Below are 20,835 nucleotides of genomic sequence, written 5' to 3' on the forward strand. Positions count from 1 at the left end.
GAAAACCCAGTAATTCTCAAATTTTATGACCTTTAGCTTTTTTTAAGCACTTTTATTATACTTGGCCTGTTTGTCACGGAGTAATCTGAGGTTTGGTTTTGTTTATATTTCAGCAACTAGATCACTTAGAGACTTCTGGATTTCACTAAATGATTTACTTAATCTTAAGGTACAACTTGACGCTGAAAAATTAAAATTCTGAAATAAAATAAATATTTCGGTTAGGATGGAAAATAGCAAATTTCATGCTATTTTCCCATTAAATGTTTAAATATAAAACCCATTGTTACAAATTTTCTTCCCTTGCAACAGTAATGTTAAAAGCTCAAACATAATGAAAATTTTGAATCAAGGCTTCTCGGAACAAGGATGAAATTAGCAAGCATAAATCCTAGAGAGGATCAAGGATTAAATTTTAGTGCAACTGCTTAAAGCTTTAGACACGCATATAGTTTTTTTCCCTTTAAGTACTGAGCATTTATATGAAAAAAATAAGGTGAAGTTTCGTGACGGTAAAATTATTCTATTTCTGAAATACATTTACACTAAAAAGAATAAAACAACAGAATTTTTTAAAAAATACTAAGCACTTTTCATAACGCAATTAAAAGGACAAAATAACCTTTCTGGGTTCGCCACATCTCAAGTAAAACCTTTGGTGCGTGGAGTGGAAAGTGCAGGCTGAAGAGATCCTCGACCCTCCAACTTGATCATGATATAAGGAATGATATCAAAAATATGAGACTTTCAAAATTTGTAAAGAGCCTTACAACATCCTGTGCCCTCTCCCCCAAACCAAAATATATTTAAATGTCTTACGGCCGTGCACCAAGAAAGAACCCACAGCAATAATTAAAGAAAAAGGAGACCATACCATTGAAAAACTCACGACCTCAATTCAAGATCTGACGATCGCTTACACAGATGGCTTTTCCAACTCTAATCTGGATAGAGGAGGAGCAGGAGTCTTTTTCATCGGACTAGACGGAGCATAGGAATGTCACGGTATTCCTGTTGGGAAAATCGCCTCGAACTACACATGCGAACTTGTCGCCATCAAAAGCGCTCTGGAGATTTATCTTTCTAGGGAGGACCAGAGTTCCAGAGTCATCATCATTTTCTCTGATTGCAGATCAGCATTGCAGGCAATCCAGAAGGGCAAATGTCATCTTAGCCATCAGATCATTGAGCACACAAACAAAATCATTGCGGCGAAAAGATCCTGCATTTTACAATGGATACAGGCTCATGTAAACATTTTTGGTAACGAGAAGGCCGATGAGCTCGCAAAGGCATCCCGAAATGCTCCTCAACCATCCAACTCCCTAACCCTCGTTGACGCCAACGCTGCTGCTGGCCGAAGACTAATCGGTCAACAAGCGAAAAGAAATTCCATTCCGGATTTGAACTGTGACAGAGTCATATCAACTATTATAACCAGACTTAGGACAAATCCGGGACAACTCCATTCCGGATTTGAACTGTGACAGAGTCATATCAACTATTATAACCAGACTTAGGACGCCAACGCTGTTGCTGGCCGAAGACTAATCGGTCAACAAGCGAAAAGAAACTCCATTCCGGATTTGAACTGTGACAGAGTCATATCAACTATTATAACCAGACTTAGGACAAATAACTTTTGTCCTCATTGCCCAGATGACATCCCACTGTCTCGTCAGCACATCTTCTGCTATCCAGCAATCCAGGCCAAACGTTTTAACATCGGCTTAGAAGATCCAGTGGACCTACTCTGTCCAGATAAGGCTGTCGAAGTTGTAAAGGCTGTCTACGATAGCTTCGGAGCCATATAAATGCACATTATCATAGACACGACATCATCATCAACCTTTCTGGGTCAGAAAGGACAATTTAAGCTTTCCTGTAGTTTTCGAAAATTCCAAGAAAATGACACCACAAACGAAGAAAAGTGCCGTTCTAGTCATTTCAAACCAAACTTTCCCTTTAAGAAAAATATGCATGTTTGAACACTCAAATTTATGATTGAAAGCTAGATAATGATAAGAGAGAAATTCTCTTCATGACTTGAGCCGCAATTTTCATCTTTTGTGGTGTCATTTTCTTGGAATTTTCGAAAACTACAGGAATGCTTAAATTGCCCTTTCTGACCCAGAAAGGTTATTTTGTCCTTTTGAGTGCGTTATGAAAAGTGCTTGGTATTTTTAAAAAAATTCTGTTATTGTAATTTAATTTACCGTAATGTTTTACTAAAATCGCTTTTTATTTATTTTTTTAAATAGATACTTGTGAACTTGAAAATCAAGTTGAAAAATGTTCCAAGAATCACAGCATCTGCTATCTCGACGAGAAATTTGAACCGTACTGTCGTTGTCCGCCAACGTTTTCCTTCAATGAAGAAAAGCAAGTGTGCGAATATAATGGTTTGTATTTGTTCCCCAAATCATTTAAAGGGTAACTCTATTCCTGAAGTATCCCATTGTTTCCCACCAATAATTTAACTTCAAATAAAAGTAAATGGAAGTTGGATGTTTTACAATGTAGTCTAAGGACGTTTCGACACATGAGGGGGGGAGGGTGATGAACAACTAGTTTGTATTTGTGGGTTTAAATTTTTTTTTTCACAAAAAATATTCAAGTAAGTACAATCAAAACACAAAAGCCAGAAGTCCGCTTCTCCCTTAACTGCAGGAGATCTTGACAGGTATTTACTGAGAGACGGGGGGAATTTCAAAACAGTAGATTTTGAAAAAAAAAAAAAAAAAAAAAGATAAAAGGATTGACGGACTAAACACATAGCAATGATACAGTTAAATATCCTGGCCCTTAACCATGAATATTTATGTTAATTGGATTTTAATAGCAACCACACTCGCCACAGTAATTGTACACTGTATTTGAGATCCCTTACGGTACTTCTTGTGTTTAGTCCGTCCCCAATTTCTAAATCCATCTGCAGATGTATTATAGGCCAGTTGAGTTTTACAGAGCCCGACGGACTGTGGCCTAAAATTTCTGGTATCGACGAAGCCCCAGAAATCCCGGAAAATTGATACCTTTTCGTAGGCACTTTAAAAAATTTTCATGCAAGTATGTAACAAAAAAAAAAAAATTGAATTTTGACCTCTTGAATTCAAATTATGTTTTTCCCAATCACGAGTGTGTGTGTGTGTATGTAGGCGTGTGTGTTTACGTGTGTGTGTGTGGGGGGGGGCGTATGTGTGTTTGTGTGTAGGGGGTATGTGTATGTGTGTGTAGGCATGTGTGTCTGTGTAGGTATGAGAGTGTGGGTAGTTGTGCGTATGAGTGTTTGTGTGTGTGTGTGGGGGGGAATGTGTATGTGTGTGTAGGCAAATGTGTTTGTGTCTCTGTGCAGACATGAATGTGCGGGTAGTTGTGTGTAGCTGTGTGTGTATGTGTTTGAGTGTGTGTGTGGGGGGGAATGTGTATGTGTGTGTAGGCATATGTGTTTGTGTCTCTGTGCAGACATGAATGTGCGGGTAGTTGTGTGTAGCTGTGTGTGTATGTGTTTGAGTGTGTATATGTTTGTGTGTGTATGTGTGTAGGTGTATGTATGTGTGTGTACGTGCGTGTATGTATGCGAGTAAGTGTAGGATATTGATGCAACGTGGAGATGGTTTTCGCTATAGGAGCAATATTGTGAGGAGCCGGTCGACGATGATGCTGCAGAGGGTGCTGGCGGGAAAATAAAATGATATCACATAAAAACAGTCAAATAAAAGCAATAAGCAATCGTGATCGTTAAAAAAAAATTTTTTTTTTGACTGCGTGTTCCTTTTATGCAGGATTAATCAAGAATCCCTCCGTTATTTCAAAGTATTGTATTAAAAAAGCTCAGACGAATACAGAAAAAAAGAACAATTGAAAGAAGGCAAAAAAAATTCTAGTTTTACTTACATATCTTATATGTGGTCTGTATGTGAACCTTTGGTTATAAAGATTGGGCTAATGTGTGAATACTGTAAATTCTCATCACTCATTGAAAATCCTTTTGAAACAATTTCATTCAGAAAAAGTGTTCCAAATGCCTTAATGCGCACTAAAATATATTCCGTTAAAAATAAAATGTATTGAAATATTCTCCGAATCTGTTACGGGTATGTTTGCTAAATATATTTGATAAATTTAATGTTAGGAGCAGATTAGAAACAAGTTTGAGTACGCATGAAAAATCAACGCTTGTTTTCGTACAAATATAATTTCGACATCTCTCTCCAACTATCAGTCAATAGAATATCTCAACATCAGTCTAGTAAAAATTTTGTTTTTACGAAATGCAGTTGGCAAGCGCTGGCGAAGCGGTCAAAAGAATAACCTTCCCTGTTCGAAGACCGTCTGTTCCCCTGCGGGGGTTGTTGTAAAGTTAACCGAAACTACTGGTACATTCGAAGGAGAATCCCATTACTGCTGTAGAAAGTCTTCTAAAAAGAAGAGACGCGTGTCGGTGTTCAAAAAAAAAAAAAAAATTGTCAAGTGCATTCGCCCCCCCCCCCAAAAAAGAAAGTAAATAAATAAAATTTATTTATTATTTATATTATATTAAATTATATTGGCGCCAAAGAGCAACCCTCTTTGTTTACATCTGTTATCTCTTCTCTTTGAATGCACTATAGTGTAGGATTGAGCATTTTGCGAATAAATATTAAAGAATTATGCTTCATTCAGTTTTTTTTTTTTTTTGCATAAAATAAAGCTTATCATTCTGATAGATGTACCTTTATAGTTCAAAATATGAGGAAAACTTTTGACTCAACTAGGTGGTGCAGATATCAGATATCCCCAAGTTTTTGAAAGCAGAAAGAATACAAAAATGCATTCGTAAAAGCCATTACCCCCGACAGGTTTCATTATTAATTTGGAACTTTTTTCACGAAACGCATTTTTCCTTCATTGCAGGGAAAAATGCATTTTTGCTCAAGAACTTACCTGTATTGAAACAGAAATATATGAGGAAAGATGGCTCTGTGGATAAAATGTTGCTGCATGCTGATGTCATTCATTCTGTAAGTTTTCATTGACGTTTGCTAATTTTTATTCAAGAATTTATGCCAATGTGTGGAGTGCGCTAAGCATTCTTTGAAACTCTCCGAGATCTTAAATGATAATTTTAGGTAATGAAAATAAGAAAGACGAAATGAATTTTATTTATTAGAAATAAACGAATAATAAAGCGAATTACGCTGACCATTGGGATTTCAAGCCCTTTATGGTGAGTGTCTACATATGCGAAAAAATAAATATACTGTAAAAACGATTCAGAAACGTTCCTGGAAAATAATAGGCAGCTGATGTGCCCAATTTCTTCCAATAACATATCTTGGAAAAACCAGGGAAGTTTTCCCCTGGAAGTCAGTAACCTTTCTGAAACATTGGAAAATCTCCCCTGTTAAAGCCAGTCGTGAAGCTTCTAGAAAAATTAAATTGGTTTAATGTATTTGATTAGAACCTTGTGGATTTATCAAGAAAGCTCCAGAAGCATTAGAGCAACCACGATCAAGGCTAAACGAAAGTCGCAAGCAAAAACCAAACATGTTCCTTGCCTGCAATTCCTGTCACGCAAAGCTGCAGCTATTCAGTGACTTATTTGCTCCCATTGGGAGAGTAGTCGATACGGATAGGCAATAATGATACTGAAGCCGATACACTTAATAAACACGCTCAGTCAATCTTTAAACTGGTAGTCAAAAATATTTTTCACACAAGTGCAAAGTCTGCATTCTTGCATTTTTTGGCAATTCAGAAAACTTTTTGTTGCGAAAATACTTGATTTTGCGGGGAAATAGGTGAAAACCTCTGAAATCATGAAACGTTCCACGGAAATAACTAGTAACGTTTCGGAATTTTTTTACAGTGTAACAAAATGGATATCAATAAATATCGGAAAGATTATCATTTCCATTTTTTTCCTAAAATAAATGAAAAAGAAATTCAAAGCAATGAAATCAAAATGACTAGATTATACCAGTTGACTAAAAGATCGTTTACTCAATGAATCGCTACTCTTTCGCTTGAAAACAACTATCTATTGCGTAAAAACAAAACGTTTTTCCTAAATGTGACTTTTATCACGGCAAAGAAATTTTTTACTGTAAGTAAGCATGAGAGAGAATTTGCAATCTTTTCTACAGGACAGCCTTGTTTCCTTATCATTATTATTTTTTTGTTCCTAACGTTAGTGCAGATGTAATATGTGACTACACTCACTGGCCAATGAATTTGAAACCTTTGGGAGAAATTTCTTGCCCTACACGCACTGTGCAAGGGTCCTGGGGGGGGGGGTATCATGATATGGGGGGAGCATGTTCTGCTGGCATGAAAGTGGTGCCCTGATGTTCCTTGAGGGTAAACAAACAGCCTACTTCGATGTGCTGGCAGATCAGGAGCACCCTGGAATGTTGCATTTTTACACTGCAAAAAAACGAGCTGATGTGTGCATCACATGACTTCCTTTTACTCCAATTTAATGTCATTTTCTCATTATTGGCAGTTTTAATGTGATTCAATAGTTTACTCTCCAAATATCACCAATAGTGGCCAAGTTGAAACTAAATTAAAAAAAAAAAAAACACGCCAAATTTGTCGCCAAGTTGGCGACAAAACTTGGCGACCAACAGACTGGTGATATATCGCAAAGTGTCCGCCAAATTATAACACCACGAGTTTACATCGAAATTAACATTGATTTCCCCCTCCAAAAGGGGCAAAAGACTCCTTTAGAAACACCCGAATGCAATCAAAAGGGGAGGTACACAACTAGGCCCCACTAGGAGTCCACGTACCAAATTTCAACTAGTTATGCGACACACATACACACATACGCACATACATACATTCATACAGACGTCACGAGAAAACTCGTTGTAATTAATTCGGGGATCGTCAAAATGGATATTTCGGGTGTCCGTACGTTCCTAGGCACATATCCACGTGTGGTCGGGTTGAAAAAAAAACTCAACATTCATTTGGGAGTGAGCAAAATGGAAACTAAGGCCGATTTTTGGGTGAAAACTTTTTATACAATACGAATACAATACTTCCTTTTTTGTAAAAGGAAGTAGAAATGTGTAATGTTACCAGTATTAATGGGCGTAACGTTGCACGAATTCTGAAGTGTGTAGCATCATTGATTTAAAAACTCAAATTGTTGTTGAACCTTGCACTATGGTTTCAGTAGAATTCATAGCGCATGCATAAAGATCACAATCGGCGCAGAGCAACTAAACTCTTATGAACAAAACGAAAACCGTCCTTGTTAGCCGAGCGGTAAAACGCTCTTGCTTTGCGACCCGTCTCGTCTGTGAGATTTGAGTCTTCGGTTCGAGCACCACTCAGGGCATTTCCTCTCTTAAGTGCAGTAAAAATGTCTTGTTTGTATATTAAAATGAATAAATGTTGTGTATTAAAATAACTGATGTATATTGGTTGTTAAAAATCAAGAACTTGATAAATCGTTCAAGAGAGGCAGATGAAAGCGTAATTTTTGCTTTCAAGCAATATCTCTGTAAGCATTCAGAAAATTCTGGTGTAACCTTACTTAGAAATGAGTACGAAGTTACGCTATAGATACATTACCATGGTATAACCTTCCACAAACGATGTGTAACTTTACACCAGTTATATCAGTTAAGTTACTCCAGAGTAGTGGAGGCAGCTAAGCTACAGGGACGGATACAAGGGAGGGGCGGTGGGGGCGATCGCTCCTTCCTTGAATGATTCTCCACCGGTAAATTTTCGAAAATGAAGTTCAAAAACGCAAACTTAGACGAGTTTCATTGATATTGGGGGATGGGAAGTTTGGGTTTGGGACATTATTTCGGAACTGTGGCGAAATTAAAATCCAAAACTATTGTGTTCACTATTTTAAAATCAGCATACATAGTAAAAAGTAATTAATGAAAATCAATCGCCCCTCTCTTGAAAAATTTATTGATCCGCCCTTGCTAAGCTGCTACTGATTTTATGGAGTAAGGTTTCACAAAATTTTTACAGTGTATCCTGATTGCGACATATAGTTCTTGGACGATAATGCAACTATAAATCTTGCCAGAAGTGTTGAAAATTAGTTCGCTGAGCATCAGTCAAACTTCTAATACATTCACTGGCCACGGCATACCTCGGATTCTAACCCTAGAGAAAGTGCGGGATGAGGTGGAAAGATGCATCCGATTGCACTCTCCTCTTCCATCGAGTTTACAAGATCTGAAAAGCTGCATAGCCAATGCATGGTATGTAAATACACTCAGAAGTTTCTAAACTCGATACTCAAACGAATCAGAGCAGTTATCCGTGTCCAATAAAGCATTGATCTCGGGTTTCTAATTCATTGATCAGTGAGTGTATTTTAAATTTTATTTTCATTTTGTAAAATGTTTTACATTTTATCGTACTCCAAGCTGCCAATTGTGAAAAAAAAGAAAAAAAAAACTGAATTCCCTTCTTTTTATAAAATGCTGGAAATTTTTCCATATTCCTTTGCTTTTAAATATCAAAATGCAACCCAGCATTATTAATGCCTATCTTTGGACGAGTTCAAATACAAACTAATTGGATACAAGCAGGGGCCTTCACAGAAATTTTGTGGCCAGTCGCAAATGAGTTTTGCGGGCCTCCTCCATATTGTTTACCCTTATGTCCTACATAGATTTCAACCCTCTGTTTGAAAATCTCGGGCCCCGTTTAGGTTCGGTCCCCCCCCCCCCTGTGCACGACCCTGGAAACAACAAAAGCACGGGTTGTTGTTGTGAAGAGTTGGCAAAGCAATTTTTTCGTTAAGTTCAGTGGCTTGTAAACAGTGAGGTATAAATTTCAGGTGATTGATCACTCTTGTCCTTCCTGATAAGGAGCGCACTGTGAAAGTCCTTTTTTGCTTATCGCGTTTAATGAATGATTTCCCCATTTTTTTTTTTTTAACTTGATGATTTTTACTCTTTTACGGAGCTCCAACAATGCTAAGGTGCACTATACGTAATTTGCTTACCTGTCACAATCTTATTTTCTTTGCTTAACAGCCTTTAAACGACCTGTTCTCTTAATTATTTCCGTGGAAAGTATTCTTACTTTTATATTTTAAGAATTCTCAAAACGCATTCATAACTGCTTGAAACTTTACGACTTTATTCGAATAAATTAAGTAAGACAAAAAAGAAATAAAATTCTCGTAATTTCTTTTAGATAAAAACAATGTATGCTGAGGAGGTACTAGATTCTGCATATCTCTCTAACGTCAAGTAAGTAAAAAAAAGAAAGCAAAAATACTTTGATTTATAGTTTGTGAAAAGCTTTTTACTTTAAGAACACCCTGAGACCTAATTTGAATATAATTAATCAACAAAATAACAACACCATATGAGAAACAATGATAAGAACTACAAAACCATTACTTTCCTTTTGGAAATAGAACGTTCCGAAAGTAAGTTTCCCTTCTCTATCTCTATTGAGCGAACAAGTAGGCGCAACAGAAGCTATATTTAAAGACATATCAACCAAAATTTAAAGCAGATACTTTCTTCAGCATGTTCTTCACACTGGTATGTCTGATACTCAAGCTCGGAATTTGCTTCTCGATGGGCATCATGCACCATGCAGAGTTGGGCAAATTTTAATTGCATTGACAATTAAAGATTAACAATTGATTAATTGGTAAACGTAACCACAACAACTAACAATTGATCAATTTTAATTGTGGAAAATTACAATTAACAATTAATTAATTGTTAGTTGTAGTTTATTACAATTAACAATTAATTAATTGTTAGTTGTAGTTTACCACAGTTAACAATTAATTAATTGTTACTTGTAAATTTACTACAATTAACAATTGTCGATTGTTCTGTGAATTTTAATTAAAACTAACTCAAAAAAAATTACCGGTTTTGTACAATATATTCTACAGACGACAGGTGTACATGGAACGTGGTCGCTAAACGGGTACCATATTGCTATCTAACTATTTAAATACACATGTTAGCAACAAATAAAATATCAATAAAATATCAGTAACTTTCAGTAAATTACCGCCCAATAGCCAGGGCTAAAGCAGAAATATATGAAATACTCGAGTTGAACCGAACCATTGCTTCGGTCACTCGTCTAGTCTGCGCTAATACTATATTAGCTACCAGTTTGTTTAGCACTCTTGGCTTCCTTAAGACATTTTCTATCTCCAGCTTACTCCCTTTCCTATGCCGGGCTAATGAATGCTAATAAGCACGAACCTGCTGGAAATGACTGAGCTGGCGGTGTATTTCATGTATCAGTAACTTCATAACGAGCAGGAAATTATTTACTGCAGCATTTAACTTTTCTCAAAAAATCTTATGGCTCCAGCAAAATATCCTCAAAAAAGATATATTTCAATTAAAAATTTCTGTACTAGTAAAAGTTCGAAGAACATCTGAGGAAAATTACAGAAATGCATCTCAATTACACGATTTAAAAAAAAAAAGAAAATTAAACAGAGCGGTCTCTGAGATCTTACGTCCCCTGTTATGTCCTTCTTTCTGATTTCCCCTGTTACAGGTTAAACTATAAAACAATGATTTGACAGTTTTAAAACATTTAATTAACACACAAACATTTACGTGTGGAAAAAGCTTGCCAAGACGAGAATAGTTCACGCGGCGAGCGAGCAATCAACACTGAACGAAAATACGAACTCGAATAATACTTTGAACTCTGTATGCTGATCTGCACCAATTGATACATTAAGTTAATTGTTAGTTTTAATTGTTTCATAAAACAATTTAAAAAATTCACTGCATTTATTTTAACTGTGAAAAGCGATTAACGTACATTAATCTAATTAAATTAATTGCAAAGTACAATTAATAGTTTAAATGCAATTAAATTAATTGCAATTGCTTTTTTAATCAATTAACGAGGCAATTGAAAAAAAAATTGATTAATGCCCAACACTGGCATCATGCAATAGTTTTGGTTTTGAGGCTGCAGCAGTTACTTGATGTACTCCACTGGCTTTCTTTATGTGGATTTACACTGCTAAAAATTCAGGAAACTTTTATGATAAATATTACTGTAAAATTGATTTACAGTACAGAAAAAAAATTACATTTAATTGTACGAAAAAAATAAACTATTGCAGCGCCAATTGATACATCACGTGAATTGCGAAGCAGATAACACCGTACTTTCCCTTACTCGATGTGTGCTGACTGGCATGGTGGTCAGTAAAGCCGCCTGCCGAAACGGAGGTCTCGGGTTCGAGCCTGCTGCTCGCATGTTGCGATTTTTTACTTTCTTTTATATTACAGTAAAATTTTACAGTATTTCGATTTCGATTCCGAGTCACAACTGACTACAACTGTATTTATGGCGAAGACTGCATACTAAGTGCCTTGCCTCTATTATTTTTTATACCGATAGATGGCAGCACCATCACCGGATCGAACAGTTAATGAGAATTTAGAACTAGACCAGGAGCTAATAGCTACCTGGTACTAGCTAGGATTTCTTTTTTCTGAGTTTTAGTTTAGCATACCCTTGTCTCCAAAACCTTCTCACATTGTTGAATGGCGTCAACGACCCGAAGTAGTATTGATTTGGGGTGGGATATGTGCTCGTGGGAAAACACCACTTGATTTTGTTGATCAAGAGATGAAACTAATCAAGAAACATATCGCAAACTCATTTTGGAAGATGTTGCCTTACCTTGGTTGCAAAAGTTCTTTGGAAATAAAAGATGGACCTTCCGACAGGATTACAGAATTAAAAGCACTCAAGATTGGTGCAAGACATATTTTCTGGCCTTGATTGGAGCACAAGAATAGCCACCGTATTCCCCAGATTCGAACCCAATGAATTTGGGTTCATCATGGGTTCATCCCTGTTTGGTTCATCTTGGAGACCAGAGTATGTGCTAAATCACATTACACTCTGGCATCCATAAAGAAATCCTTATGCAAGGAATGGGATACCGTATCGGTCAATAAGTAGCCGCCCATAGTCAAAAATTTTGTGACACGTTTAAAGCTCTGTTTTAAGAATAAAGATAATGACTCTAAAAATTTGTAAATATATTAGACAATAGTGGTACCCGCACGGCTTTGCCCGTAATAGAACAATTAAAAGGTCTTTTGGTTCGCCTGTATATTTACAAATGATGTATGGTGAATTTTCTCGCCAATTGGCTTGGACCAATGTTACGGTTCCACGTTATGATAATTCCGTATCTCACCAATTGGCTTATGCCCATGTTACGGTTCCACGTTATGATAATTTCGTAGTTTACTCGTCCATCTTACGATAATTTTGTTCTTAAAACTGGAATAGAAAAAGAATCACATCGAATTTTCGAAAAGTCGCTTTGATGTGCACACCCCCATGCTACAAACTAACTTTGAACTAAATTTCATGAAAATCGGTCGAACGGGCTAGGCGCTATGCGCGTCACAGAGATCCGGACAGAGGACATTCAGCTTTGTTATTAGTAAAGATAAAGATAAAGATTATGGTTTCGCCAATTTCTATTAATTATTTATCTCATTTCACATTTTTTTATAAGCTAAAGATAAATCTATTATTTCGCAAATAGCCCTTTGGATCGAAATGACTTTTTAGTCTCGTCCCCACTTTTTAGTCTCGTCCCATGCTACAAACTAATTTTGTGCCGAATTTCATGAAAATCGGTCGAACGGTCTAGGCGCTATGCGCGCCACAGAGATCCAGACATCCAGAGAGAGATGCGGACAGACGGAGATCCTGACAGACAGACAGAGAGAGATCTGGACAGAGAGACTTTCAGCTTTATTATTAGTAAAGAAAATAATGCATTCATATTTATTTTGAAGTTTGCTCGTAATGTTTTCATTAGCTTTAAAATTATAATGTATCATGTGTGTCAAGTTAAATATTGTCACCCTGTAAATCCAAGTAAGAAACTCTTTTGTGTGATGTGTACATGAAAAAAATGTGCCGCAAAATCAAAGTATGGGTAGTCATTTTGAAACGCCGCCATCTTGGATTAATCTATGTTAGGAAATACCTCTCCACCTTTTTTTCATTCTATAGCCGTTAACAATGCTCCTTCGAAGTGGCATGTCAGTATCATAATTTGCAGTTTTAGCTCATGTAGCTCATCCACCCACATTTTTTTTAGACTTCTGAACTCAACTCCAGAACTTTATTTGGATTTCACGTAGCGTCACAAACGTAATCTTGTCCATTCACGTTCGTTTAACACAATTTATCTGCAGATCGTGTCATGAGCCTCTCTGATTGCAAAACAACGCAATTGGCAGTACGAATTTTAAAGAAATTCGCTAAAAAATAGTGATTTGCGACGGAACGTATTTTCAACATTCATTTTGTAGTAAAAAGAAGCGGAATGAGTTGGAGTTAAAATAAATTTTTTCTGAAAAAAAAAAGACTATTTGTCTTCATTTTTAATTAATTTTTGATCAATCACGAATTGCTTATTATCCTTCCTTAGACAAAGTTAATGTAACTCTGACTTTTCAGATTGCCATGACGACGAGAAAAAGTCTAGTTCGTTGCTTTAATATTTATTAAGAGGACAAATATTTGTTGCCGTGGTTACATATCGTTTGCGTTCATACTCAAGGCTTAACTTAAGCATAAAATTTAATTCTGTCAACTCCACTGTCCACCGGCCTCCGCTAACGGGTGGCCAACACACAGATACACATGTCTACATACACACGCTATACACATACACACGCCTACACACACACACACGCCTATACACACACACGCCTATGCACGCACACACGCCTATACACACACACACACGTCTATACACACACACGCCTGTACACACACATGTCTGCGCACACACACGCACTACATACGCACACCGACCACATGCACTCACACACCACCACACATAGTGCACACACACACTCACTCACACACGCCTACACATATGCCTGCACACACACATACACACACACGATCACATACACTCACACACGCTCATGCACGCTTACATACACACACACACGACCACATACACTGACACACACGACCGCATACACTGACACACACTCACACTCTCTCTCTCTCTCTCTCTCTCTCTCTCTCTCACACACACACACACTCGTGATTGAGAAAAACATAATTTGAACTCAAGATGTAAATTCAAATTTTCTTCAATTATTTTTTGATTTTCATTCTTAAAGGATACTCAGTCACGTCCTGTATTCTGACGTTGTACTTCAGTTCAAGAGGACAACTACGATGACTGCAGGACGGTTTAATCTTCAGGTGATAAAAAATATCTCACGTGCTCAACATGAAGATCGAGTAGCAATGTTGCCGCCATCTTTAGTACTCATAAACAACGTGGAAATAGGTAACGTTAGCAATTATTAAACGTGTGTCTTTAAATCTTTTAAATGATAGCAAATGTTTTTCAATGATAAAAGTATATATGTTCCGCTCCCGTTTAAAGTGTACTGTTATTCAGTTACTTCACAGAATAATAAGATATTTTATGAAATAAAGTCGATTCCATTCTTTGCACTCACCCTAAAGTTAAAAATGAAAGGCTGTGGTGTTGCGACTAACTTAAATTTTCATTTTTTTTCTTTAGTTTCGATTGAAAACGTTGATTTCTGTTCGGAATCGATTACGAATTTGCTGTGCGGAGAAGAAGCCCAGTGCGCGGATCGTAAATGCTTTTGTCCTCCGGGGTACAGAATGAAGACAGGAAGTTTGACAGAAACGGACAAATATACAATCCTCAAATGCGAAGGTAATTCTTAGTCTTCTTAAAGTGTAGTTTATCGTTCAATATTAACTTATCATTCCAATGAATGTGCTCATATAAATAAGCAAATGATGTGACTTTTGTGAACGAACGAGTGCTGAAATATGAACGGCAGTTTAGAAGATTTAAAACTTGGAACATTGTAATGATACATTAACTCTACTCTTGCCACACTTCGTTTGTCTGTTCATTTTAACGGTGAGCAATTCAAAACATTTCACTGAAAGTACGAGGGGTTTCAATCAGGGTTGGCAAAAACCAGGGTTTTTTTTTTAAAAAAGCCCGTGGACCCAGGGTGTTTTTTGAGTTTTTTAAATAACCCCCCCCCCCCCAAAAAAACTAAAGCTGGGTTTTTAAAAAGAAATGTGAGTTTTTTTTTGTCTTTTTTAGGGAAAATGTGGGGTACTTGTAGCACATTGTAGCGTAAGTATATGGACAAAGCACAAAAATTGTCTTGGGGTAAAAAAAGCTGGAAAATTCAGTGTTTTCTGAAGAAAAGTATAAAATAAGACAAAACTCAAGAATGGTGAAGTTTCAGATTTTTTAGTTTACATGATTGCCAACAGTTAAGGCAAAGTTACTTCTTGAGTGATAAAATCTATTGCTCATTTGTTCGTTTTAAATTACTACAATTTTTTTTTTTTGTATTTTACTTTATTCTATTTCATTTTGTTATGCAAAACTACTGCAGGACCTCAAGTGGTTTAAATCATTTTTTACTGAATTCCAGCTTAATCAAGACATTTCTTTGAATTTTATGTTGCCTGTTTTCTATTTCTGTGTACAGAGTAATATTAAACTTTTTCGTAAGATAATGAAAATACTGTACATCCTATTCTGTTTTCTGTCCGACCATTTGTAAAACCTGTTAATATCTAAAAAAATATACCTTGTTTATTCGAGATTTGTGACATGTTGGTTTGCAGAAAATAGTTCACATGAAAGCCTTTTAGCTAGAGTAGTTTCCTCTGTGTAATCTACAAATATTGTGAAAATCAGACGTGACATGACTTAAACAAGATAATTTGAGTAATTTATTGACCAGTTAAAGAAAAAAGTTAAAAATATTTATTTAAGATCCTTGAAGTATTTTTTTAATGCAGATAAGAGTTAGGAAATAGTATTAAAGTTCAAAATTCATTTTTTTATGTCCATTGTCTGTGGTGAAAAACAAATAAAAAAGAAGTTTAAATTGAAAAAGTATTTTAATTAATTTTTTTTAAAACTTCTTAGAAAATTTTAAAAAACCCAAAAGTGGGCTAAATAATAGTTTTTTTTAAATGGGTTTTTTCAAAAGAAAAAAAACCATTGGGTCCGATCCGGCCAACCCTGGTTTCAATAAGTTTGGTAACAAGAGCTCTGACGAGTGCGCAGAATCTCTGTATGAATAAAATTATGCTGAGAATAACGAAGATGAGCTTTAAAACGGTACCGGTGAATGAATCTGGATGTCCATTAACATAACAAAATGTAAGAAGTTGGCTACGTTGATAAAAACATGCACCGCCAGTGATGCAAGAAGTGTGATTAGACTTTTGGCGTTGGGAGGTATTGAACCTCCCTCCTTACAATCCTGACTTCGCACAAAGTGATTTCCATCTTTTTTGACCTTCAAAAAAAAAAAAAAAAAAAAAAGAAAAGAAAAGAAAAGACCTGTGACCCACTTCCCCCAATTAACTCTAATTTGAATTCCGAAACGTTCAATTCAAATTATATTTTTCGCAATCACAAGTTGCGGCAAGACCCTACTGATAAGAGTTATTGTTTCTAGAAATGGTTCCCCCCTTAAGCATGTCCCTCCTCATGGGTGGTTACATGTGTATAGTTGTGTGTGTGTAGGCTTACGTGTGGGCACGTAGACGTGTGTATGTGTGTAAAGGCTTGCGCGTAGACGAGTGTGTATGAGCATGCGTGTGGTGGACATGGACGCCGCCGCCCAGCAAAAGTGGATTTCGGTGGACAGTGCTCAGGACCAGCCGCGCCGCCGCACAGTGGGGCAAGTGTACGGAGAGCTTGGACATTTCAGTAAAACAAATTTCTACTTAAAAATGTGATAATATTTTGTCATTTAAAATGTAAAGATAATCAAATACTAAGTCATTAGTGCAAAATAAAATATTTAGTTAACATTTAAAAACAATTTTTAAAGAAATATGTAACAGTACTTTAGCCAATTTTCATTCCATCATCTCCAAGCAAATTCTTCACTTGTTGTGACATTTTGTGGTGCAAACTGCAAATCTTTGGACGCAAACTTGAGATAAAAGGATCAGAATTGATTAATAAATTATTAAAAACGTCTCTATTGTTATCTATTCTGGACGTTTTCCTTGAATGGAATTCCCTATACGATCAAAAATACTTATGGTTTGCCTCTTGAGCGTCTTCGGAGAGTTGACCGATTGGTACTATAGCATACTTAGCTATTTCGGGTCCGTGTATAAGTAATTTATGCACTGTAACGGGCATAAAATACCAACCATATAAATTCACATACATCTGAGCTGTCTCTTTCGTATATGTCTCAAATTTTTTAAATTTAATCGTGAATCCAGATGAAATAACTTGCAAAATCGTTGAAAGTCGTTTTATCATGTCAAGATTTATTCCGGTTATGGAAGCTGTAATTCTCCATTCGCAAAGAACTTTCGTGACGTATTTCCGTCGTTGGATGTTCCATGGCCTTGTTTTACATAATCTACCATCAACCTCAGCTTAGATTTAAAGTCGTTTTGTATTCTTGCCTTTCTTTGTTGTAAGAATTCTTTGTGGACAGGTGACTTCGCACTCCACTCCTTGAAGTCAAGCCTATAAGCAATGTGTAAATAGCTTGCTGTAAGTTCTCCTAATATAGAATGTAATAAAAGAAATTAGATGTTTATTAAGGACAAACGTTTGCTTTTTGAAGAAAAACACTTTTCTTGATATACATGCATACTATTTTGATTTTTTCAAAATGTGTCTGCTCCTGGTTTTCATTTTTACTCATTTTGTGATGTGTTTGTTATTGTGAACATAAAGTTTATGAGAAGTATTTTTGGGAGATTATTGTGTCTTTTTCGTCTGCTGTCACTTATAACTCAAAATAGTACCAATTTTTGTAGTCCCCGAAATAAGCAAACGAAACCATGCTTCTAAGCATCTCATATGATTTTGTCCCACAGTCGACAAATGACACAATGAAACTGATTCCTCGAAGTATTTAATTGAAATAATTTTCAATAAAAAGTTAACAAACTGAAAACTGTAAACATGTTTACTTGATTAAAGTGAAAAAACCAACGTAAATAATACGTTTCGTGCAACATTCATTTCGTATTCGTTTCGTCGTCCTCGTAGTAAAATATTTACTTATCTTTAATTTTCAATATCTTTTGAATAGGCAGGTTTAGGCAAAAACTGAAACCGGATTATGAAAGCTGAAACTCTCTACAATGCTTGGGATATAATAGTTTTGTTAGCGTTTGTTAGCGATTTTCGTAATTCAAAAATACATTCAAAATACTTTGAAAATTATCTCCAAAATTTTCGTATTTTCTAAGAAACGTTTTTGGGTGTTTTTCTTATTTATTAGGAGTACATAAAGCCCAGCACATCACACTATTAAATTTGAACAGTTCTTAAACAAGTTATCTACTGTTTACTAAATTGTCTTCTAACGAAAGAGGCTAGTTAATTCTTCGACTTCAAGGTATTATCTTCAGGTAATAATGTTAAAAACTAGTAAGATTAGTGGGAATATGTTCTTAGTTTATCAATACAACAGTAAAAATGCAAAACTAAATGGTTTAATTTTCCGCCCAATGTCCAAAATTAACATTAGGCTGCCCCACTGTGCGCCGCCGGTGGACGGTGGTGCTTGCAGCCCTGGTCCAAGCTGAAAAAGAAACCCCAACGTCAAGGACTGTCAAGTGAGAACAATAAACAATCGTGATTGCTCAAAAAAAAAAAAAAAAAAAAAAAAACACTTAGGAGGTCAGAAGTTCAGAATCGGTGCAGCGGTTCAGCACGCCAGCTTGATGTGGTTTCACATTCTTGACGATGATTTCTTCCATGCCGGACCTCCAAGTGCTTTTCTAAATGTCCAAAGAGATGAAAGTCACTTAGTGCAAGGACGGAACTATACCACACAATTAAACGTATTGCTTGTTGTTTCTATTTTCCGTTATTTAATAAAGCGAACATATTATGTGTATCTTACTCTTTAGCTTTTCATCGCCATCTTGCGTATGCCGGTAAGTTAATGAATTAAGTTTATTGGTTTTACTGCCCAGTGTCCAGGTTTTTTAATTTTTTTTATAGTTCAATTAATTTTATATTTTAAATATTTAATTGACTGTTTGAATATTTTCTTTTTTCAAAGTTTAAAATATCTCTTCAGTAAGCGAAGTCATTCAAATTAACGAGTTTAATGTATGTATCAAAACAACAATGCTCTAATGAAGCAATAGTTAAAAAGAAATCCATTGCGCCGTCCTAGAATTAAAACAATTTTTTTTTTTTTTGCATTCATTGCTTTATTTTTAGCTTGGTTAAATAATGCAACCTATGTACTTAAAAAGCTATTGCGTGGTTGAAAAATAGACTTAATATATTTCTCTTCGTTGGCAACGATTTGCCTTAAGTGTAAGTATTTATTTAATTATTCCTAAGGTTTAAGACATTATTTCTTTACTAATAACAAGCATAAATGCAGATGTATTACATTAGTTGAAAAGCTTTTTTAAAGGTTTTGTTTCAAGCATAAGTAGCTATTCAACCAATTTCAACTAAAAGTCTCTTCTCTGATTACTGCTCTTAGGAACATCAAGTAAAATCAAGTAAACGTTTCAAGTCAGAAGAAAACTTATCAGCAGTAAGTTACCTACCCTAACCCAGAGCTAAGTCAGAACCACATGTAATCTACCAGACAGCCCGGTTATCATATCCAGAGACTGCAGTTTCTTTCTTATGAGAACTCATCAGTCCGGAAGAGCGAATAACCGAGCTGGAGGCAGATGTCATCTCAACGATAACATCTGCCTCCAGTCTCTGGATGTGATATCCGGGTGTTTGGTATTTTACATGCAGGAGAAAACTTAAGCAAAAGATGATGAACTGTAGCACAAAAATTGTGTTATTATTAATAACAATTGATCTATGATGTGTATATACTTAAATGTTTCGGACACAGGAGCTAAACATTTATTTCATTTATTCATTTGTTTATTTTTTGTGCATATTTCTATTGCATGAATTCGATTTATTAAAGAAGAGGAACTTTTGTTGCTGTTAAATATTTGGAAAGTGAAGCTTATCTATGAATTAATTTTTAACTTTGTGTATGTGCAATGCAATATATCAACTTTATGCACTGTAACTCTGACTGTAACACTGTAACTCAGTTGAATCTCAGTCACCAAATTGTAATCACAGGTTCATATCATAAAAAGGTGCTACTTGTATTAATTTCATTTTTTTTCCACTCGGTCCCTCTTGAAATATTTCGCTTTAAACTTTGCGAAAATGCAATATTTGACCAACTTTAATGCCCTATAACTCTAGTACCAGTTCAGTCTTAGTCATCAAATTGTAATCATATTTTCATGTCAAAGGTGTTACCTGTATCAGTTTCATAATTTTTCACTCAGTCCCTTTTGAGATATTTGACTTTAAACTTTGCCAAAATTCGATTTTTTCCATTTTTTGAAAAAGTTTGCAAAAAAAAAAAAAAAAAGGACGAAGTTCTCAAGTTTAAAATTTCTACAACAAGTAGTCCTATATTATATCTAAACGATGAAACAAATTAGAGCTGAGATTCTCCTCCTTTTACTAATTTTGTAGCACTAAAACTCGCAATTAATGGTAATTTTCTGTTTGTAATTGTTAATTTTTTTCTTCACCTTTCTCACCATTTAAATGATATTTTGTAAGCAAATCGTATCTACGGCATCCTTCTGGTGATGTAGGCTTTTGTTTTGTCCTGATAGCTGTAAAATTAACCGAGTTAGATGCATTTACGTAAAACTTGTTTTTGGTCCAAAAAACGGCAACTAAACGAACTTAAAATGGCGGGTTAAAAAAAAAGTACGAGCCTAAAAAATTTTCTT

General features: G+C 35.6%; 1 protein-coding gene across 3 annotated transcripts in view; it reads left to right on the plus strand.

The window, feature by feature from the left end:
- Positions 1 to 20,835, plus strand: part of LOC129227445 (fibrillin-3-like) — a 111,088-nt gene that overhangs the window by 49,580 nt on the left and 40,673 nt on the right. For all 3 annotated transcript variants that reach the window (XM_054862006.1, XM_054862004.1, XM_054862005.1), the window contains exons 7-11: positions 2,262 to 2,402; positions 4,897 to 5,003; positions 9,172 to 9,227; positions 14,157 to 14,329; positions 14,570 to 14,731. In XM_054862006.1, coding sequence (XP_054717981.1) covers positions 2,262 to 2,402; positions 4,897 to 5,003; positions 9,172 to 9,227; positions 14,157 to 14,329; positions 14,570 to 14,731 — 639 coding nt within the window. The remainder of the gene's footprint in view (positions 1 to 2,261; positions 2,403 to 4,896; positions 5,004 to 9,171; positions 9,228 to 14,156; positions 14,330 to 14,569; positions 14,732 to 20,835) is intronic.

The sequence above is a fragment of the Uloborus diversus genome, chromosome 8, assembly GCF_026930045.1.
Source record: "Uloborus diversus isolate 005 chromosome 8, Udiv.v.3.1, whole genome shotgun sequence".
Classification (NCBI taxonomy): domain Eukaryota; kingdom Metazoa; phylum Arthropoda; class Arachnida; order Araneae; family Uloboridae; genus Uloborus; species Uloborus diversus.